The sequence below is a fragment of the Eimeria maxima genome, genomic scaffold (genome assembly GCF_000499605.1).
Source record: "Eimeria maxima Weybridge genomic scaffold, Emw_scaff1385, whole genome shotgun sequence".
In the NCBI taxonomy this organism is placed as follows: Eukaryota; Apicomplexa; class Conoidasida; order Eucoccidiorida; family Eimeriidae; genus Eimeria; species Eimeria maxima.
In genome coordinates, this window is record NW_013564357.1 from 2,859 (window position 1) to 9,089 (window position 6,231).

The window sequence follows — 6,231 nt, forward strand, 5'->3', positions numbered from 1 at the left end:
ATTTAGACATTATCCAGTGTAATAATGGTATAATTCCTCTCTTTATTCATGAAAATATCATAAAGAGAGAAGAAATGATGATGACGCATCATTGAATTCAAGTTTCTGCATTCATGAGGTGCCTATACACCCGAAATGAGGAAAGCTGAATCGGCATTCATGAATTCAGATTACGATCAGATAAATAAAAGTTTATTTTTCTTCATTTATCAAACAACAATTAAATTAATTTAGTTTAAATTAATTTAATTTATATATTTAAATCCCTTTTTATTGAATTGTTCATAAAATTATGTTTAAAACGCCACGGATCCTCATTTACTACACTCTCCTGTACTCCTGGACAAAAAACATCAACGGTCGAACTTCGGCCTTTTTTCCTCTTTTTCCTCTTTTATTTGGCGTTCTTCTTAAACTGGAGATAACATTAAATTAATTATATGAATTAAATTAATTCTTTTCCTCTCCTCGTTCTACAGACGATTATTATTATATTTATTCTCTTGCGTCCAAACTGGAATATATCTGCACGACATCGTCATGCAGATTCGCTGCGTGTTTCTTCATAATGCAATAAAAGAAAGAAAAGGAGGAGAAGAAAACGAAAGAAACGAAGAAAGAGAGGAATCTATTATATATATTATTAAAACAAACGCTGTCTTTATGCTGCTGCTTTTTGTCCTTCTTCTGCCGCTGCCTCTATTTTCTTAATAACAGGCTCAATAAATTTAGATATAATATCTTCCTGTAGGTCGTCATCTCCTTCTTCTCCTGTAAACATAACTCCATTGTTTCCTCTTAGTAGCCACAGTTGCAGACTTCCTTCTTCTAGTGTATTAGTGATACGATAAGAGAAGTTGTTGTTTACTGCTAATTCATCTACATTTACAGTATCTTCTTCTTCCTCTTCTTCCTCCTTCTCGCTGGTGTTGCCGCTATCTATAGCATCAGGGAAAGGCTCATAACCACTAGCACGAACTTCATCCATTAATTGTTTTGCGTTTTCTACCTCTACAAGACAACCATCTTCATCAATAACCATCCCTGGTATTTTACTCCATTTCTTCCTCTTTAAATAAAGACCTGGTTCCCTCTTCTGCTGCTGCTGCTGTTGTGCACAGCTGCAGCAACCAAACAGGAAGTTGCTGCTGCTGCTCGACTTCTTGCCACCCTTGTTTCTTTTTCTTCTCTGCAGACCCTTGCTGCTGCCTGCAGCAGCAGCATTGCTGCCACGGCAGCAACCGCAGCTCATGCAGCTTGTTGATGCTGCATTAGTCTGTCCTTGTTCTCCATGTTCGTCAGCTATTTGCTGCTGCAGATCATCATCGTCTTCGTTTCCTTCTCTCTTAATTGATATCACCTTAGGCCCCTCCACCTCTTCTTCTTGTGCTGCTGCTGCTGCTGCTCCTTCTTCTCCTGGTGCAGTGCTATTTTGCAGTTCCATGAATTGAGCAGCAAGTCCTTTACGTTCTTCTTGTAGTCTATCACTTGCTTGTGCTGCTAATCTGTCTAAGGTAGATGCTCTTTTTAGGGTTTTGTTTGCTGCATCTATTGCTGTTAATGCAGCACCAATCATCCTTTCTCCTTCCTCATTACCTTCTGCTGCAGCAATTTCAGCTGTACGTGCTGCTGCTGCTGCATTTGTTAATTCTTGCTGCGCTTGCTGCTGCACTTGACTTGCAGCACGAGATAAGAATTCTGCTTCAAAGGCAGCATTAGGTCGCTGTGGCTCGTCTGTTGCTTCTCTTGTCTCTCCTAGTACTGTTACCCCTTCTCCAGCAGCAGCAGCTGCTGCTGCTGCAGCTGCTGCAGCAGCAGCAGCTTGTCTTCTTGCCTCCTTTTCCTTACGACGTTCTTCTCTCCTTATTGATGCCCATGGCTCAGGTAACTTTGCCTTCCCTCCTAATCCTTCAAAGAGACGGACAGAGGCTAAGGTAGATTCTGTATCATCTTCTAGCTGCTGCAGCAATAAAACTGCCAAATGCTGCTGCTGGTGTGATGCATCACCCTCTTGATCCTCTTTATTACGATGTGCCTCTTCCTGCTGTTGCTGCTGCTGTTGCTGCTGCTGCTGCTGCTGCTTTTCTTTCTCTTGTACTTTACGATGCAGCAACTCAGTCCAGTCTTTAAGACTGAAGGGTTTTTGTGCATCTCTTAGGATTGGTCTCCTTAACCACAAGATGTCTTCTTGTGCTGCCTCTAATCCTCTAGCTAAATCAGCATACAAGAAGGTTCTGTTGCTGCTCCTGCTGCGGTGTCGCTGCTGGATAGCAGCAGCAGAAGGAGAAGCAGCAGGAGATCCCCATGAAGGTATCCATGATTTAAGTGTGTCTAACAAAGAAGAAGAGCAGCATAAATCGCATGCAACTCTGTCTTGTACATCCAGTACAGGAGATAAGAGGATTAAACCTGCAAGAGGTACGGGCTTCTGTCTAACAACACGATGATCAGCACCCATCTCTGCTGCTGCTTGTGCTGCTGCGCTGCTTGTGCTGCTGATGGTACTCAAGGAATCATCATCTTCTTCCTCCTCTTGTACAGCCTCCAATGCACGACCCTTGCGACCACCACTTGCAGCAGATGCTGCTGCTGCTGCTGCAGCATGAGAAGAAACTCCTCTACTGTCTATAGAACCACGTTGAGAGCTGGCTGTCGATGCTGTTGCTCTGTCTGTGAGCTCCTGGAGGAGCTGCTGCTGCTGCTGCTGCTGCTGCTGGCGCTCGTTCTTATGGTGTTTCTCTTGCTGCTTATGAGCTGCTGCTGCTGTTGCAGGTTTGCCTAGGAGTCCGTCTTTTGCAAGGGTTTGTGCTGCTCTTAATGCTGCAGTAGCAGCAGAGTTTGTACCAACAAGGAAGATAGGAAGAGAAGACAAATTAGCCAAGGACTGCAGCAGAGTGCAAATATCACCAACAATATCTTCAAATTGCATCTTGCTGTTGCTGCTGCTGTTGTTGCTGCAGCTGCAGCTGCAGCAACCTGCTGATGCAGCCTCGGGTAGCTGCAGACCTACAACAGTATAACCCTCAGATACAAACTTCTCTACCCATGATCCTTTATAGCTTAGCTGTCTCTTCCTTCCCTTCTCTCCTGTTGTTGTTGTCTTTGCTGCTGCTGCTGCTGCTGCTGCTTTTGCTGCTGCTGCTGCTGCTGCTGCTTTCGGTGTCTCTAATCCTTCTAATCCTTCAAAGTTAAGTCCTTCAGGAATATTCATTTTATAATTCTTAAGGAAATCTTTCCCTCCTAATAAGGAAGGAGTCTCGGATAATTGGCTGCTAGCCTTCCTAGATAGAGGAGGTGTCGTTGCTGCTGCTGCTGCTGCTAATGATGCCTTAGATAGTTGGGTTGTTAATTGTTTATCAATAGGAGAAGAAGAAGAACTCTTGCAGCAAAAGAAAGAAGATCGTACTTCCTCATCACTTCCTTCTTGCTGCTGCTGCTGCAGCTCTCCTGTCATCAATGGTATAACAGGGAATCGATCATCACTAACATTACCACCTGCAGCTGCTGCTGCTGCAGCAGCAGCTGCTGCTGCAGCAGAGTATTGTTCATCTAGATCAGGAGCATCAACAGACAGCCATTGTTGCATCCATTGTTCTTCTGTTCCTTGTAGGAGTATAACAGCAATTCCTTTTTCTTGTTTATTCTTCTTTTTATTATCCTTATTAGTCCATGTAAAACAAGAAAGAGGAATATCTTTTTTATTAATAAAAAACCAATAAGAAGGATAACCAAAGAAAGATAAAGAAAAAGAAGGAGGAGGAACCTTAAAGGCACCATATAATCCACTAGATAATTTATTCACACCATTTATACTATCTATAGGAGGAGGAGAAGAAGAAGAGGAGGAAGAAGAAGAAGAAGAAGAAGAAGTGCTGCACAACATTTTCTTTATATACAAATATATATTATATTTTATTTATATATATATAATATAGACACTGTAATATATGAGACGCTGTGCTGACGATGTACTCAAATGCTGTGCTCACGCTGCTGCTGTTGACGATGATGCTGCTGCTGCTGTTGCTGCTGCTGTTGTTGCTGCTGCTGCTTAGTGTTGCAGCAATCCTGTACCTGTACAGCAATAATAGACACACACATTAATATATATATTATATATGTGTATAAAGGGAAAAGAATATAATAATATTTACTAGATAAACCCTAAACCCTAAACCCTAAACCCTAAGGGAGTGTTTGTGAGTGCGAGTGTATCGACGATGCAGAAGAAGAGGAAAAGAGAAGAAAAGGAAGAGGAAGGAGACGCACATTAAGGAGGTATTTATTATAAATAAATAAAAAAGACAAAAGAAGAAAGAATAAACAAAAAAGAAAAAGAAAGAAACAATAAATATATGAATATTTGCTGCTGCTGATTGATTGTTTGCTATTGATAACTTTTACTAGAGAGGGCTTAGTGTTTGGGTAGGGTTTAGGGTTTAGGGTTTAGAGGTAGGGTTTAGGAGGATTTACGAGGGTTTAGAGAGAAGAAGAAGAAAAAGAAGAAAAAAAGAAAAGAGTTATTCGCTGTCTGTTTTTAAGAGTCACTTTATGAAGAAGAACACAAGACCTGCAGCCCCTCTCTATTTAATAAAGAGGAGGAGAGATACCCCTAGCTAGCTGCTGCTGCTGCTGCTGCTGCTGTTGCTGTTGTTGTTACTGCTGCTGCTGCTGCTGTTGTTGCTACTGCTGCTGCTGTTCTTGAGGAGGAAGCAACGGCTACAAATTAAATAAAATATAATAAAATAAATGAATAAAAGAAGGAAATATATAAAAAAATAAAGAAAAAATAAAGGAAAAAAGGAAGAAAAAAGAAGCAGCAGCTGTGGGGCGCAGCAGAAGACGAAGGGTGCGGCGTGTGCAGCAGCAGCAGATGGCCATTGGCCTTCTTATGAATAAATAAATAAATATATAAATAAAAAGAATTATTTTTCTTTATTTTTCTTATATTTATATTTATTTATTTATTTATTTTATTATTTTATTCAAATATTCATAAAAATAACAATTTATTCAACTCTTCTCCCTATGTGCCTTAATCGAGCAGCAGCAGCAGCAGCAGCAGCAGTAGCAGCAGCAGCAGCAGCAAACAGCAGCAGATACACCGGACCGACCAGCATAGATCGACGGTATAATTCTTTGTTTTTTTTACAATAAAAACAATAAAAATAAATAAATTTATTTATTTTTTTATTTATTTTTTATTTTATTCCCTTTTTATTTATATAAGGAATAAAAATAAAGAAAAAAAAAAACGTCTTTTCCCTCGGGGCCCCACACCTTAGTTGACCAGCAGCAGAACTGCTGCGGGGCCAGCAGCAGCAGCAACATTTGCTGCTGCTGCTGCTGCAGGAAGAGCAGCAGCAGCAGCATGACTATTTGCTCCCCTCTTATTTTTTTATTATAATAATAATAATTTAATTAAAAAGAAAGAAAAATAAATAAATAAATAAATAAATAAACAGGGAACTGCCCTGCCTTATATATACATATACGTATACACACATATACATATACATATACATATATATACGTATATATACATACACACGTATACATATACATATTCATATACATATACATATTTATACACACTATATAACTATGTATAAATAAATAAAAAAGGAATAAATATATACATAAAATAGATAAGTAGATATATATAGCCAATTAATTAATTAATTAGCTATATAAATAAGTATATTTATTTATTTATTTATTTATTTATTTATTTATTTATTTATTTATTTATTTATTTTATGTATAAATAAAGTATTGTGGTCTACTTGTATCCCAGAATTCTTCTTCTTTTTCTTCTTTTTTTTTTTTATTTATTTTTTCTTCTTTTTCTTCTTCTTTTTCTTCCTTTTCTCCCCTTTTTTCTTCTTTTTCTTCTTTTTCTTCTTTTTCTTCTTCTTCCTCTTTCTTAGGACTATCTATAATATATATAGGGGATAAGGGGCCCCCTAATAAGGGGCCCCCTAATAAGGGGGCCCCCCTTAATAGGGGGGCCCCCCTATAAGGAAAGAAAGGAGGGTACAGGGTATTACCTGGACCTATAATAGGTACACCTTTATTTATTTTATTATATATACATATTATTTCCTTATTTATATTATTTATATTATTATTATTTATATTATTATTTATATTATTATTATTTATATTATTATATATAATATTATTTATATTATTTATATTATTATTTATTCCTTTTTGTCTTAGACAACG

At 38.3% G+C, this 6,231-nt stretch overlaps 1 protein-coding gene across 1 annotated transcript; it reads right to left on the bottom strand.

The window, feature by feature from the left end:
- Positions 1-661: 661 nt before the first annotated feature.
- On the bottom strand, positions 662-3,883 carry EMWEY_00052120 (lysophospholipase, putative; the record flags this gene model as incomplete). The annotated part of the gene is made up of 1 exon (XM_013479799.1): positions 662-3,883. One exon carries the CDS (start codon positions 3,881-3,883, stop codon positions 662-664), a length of 3,222 nt encoding a protein of 1,073 aa, XP_013335253.1.
- Positions 3,884-6,231: the final 2,348 nt, after the last annotated feature.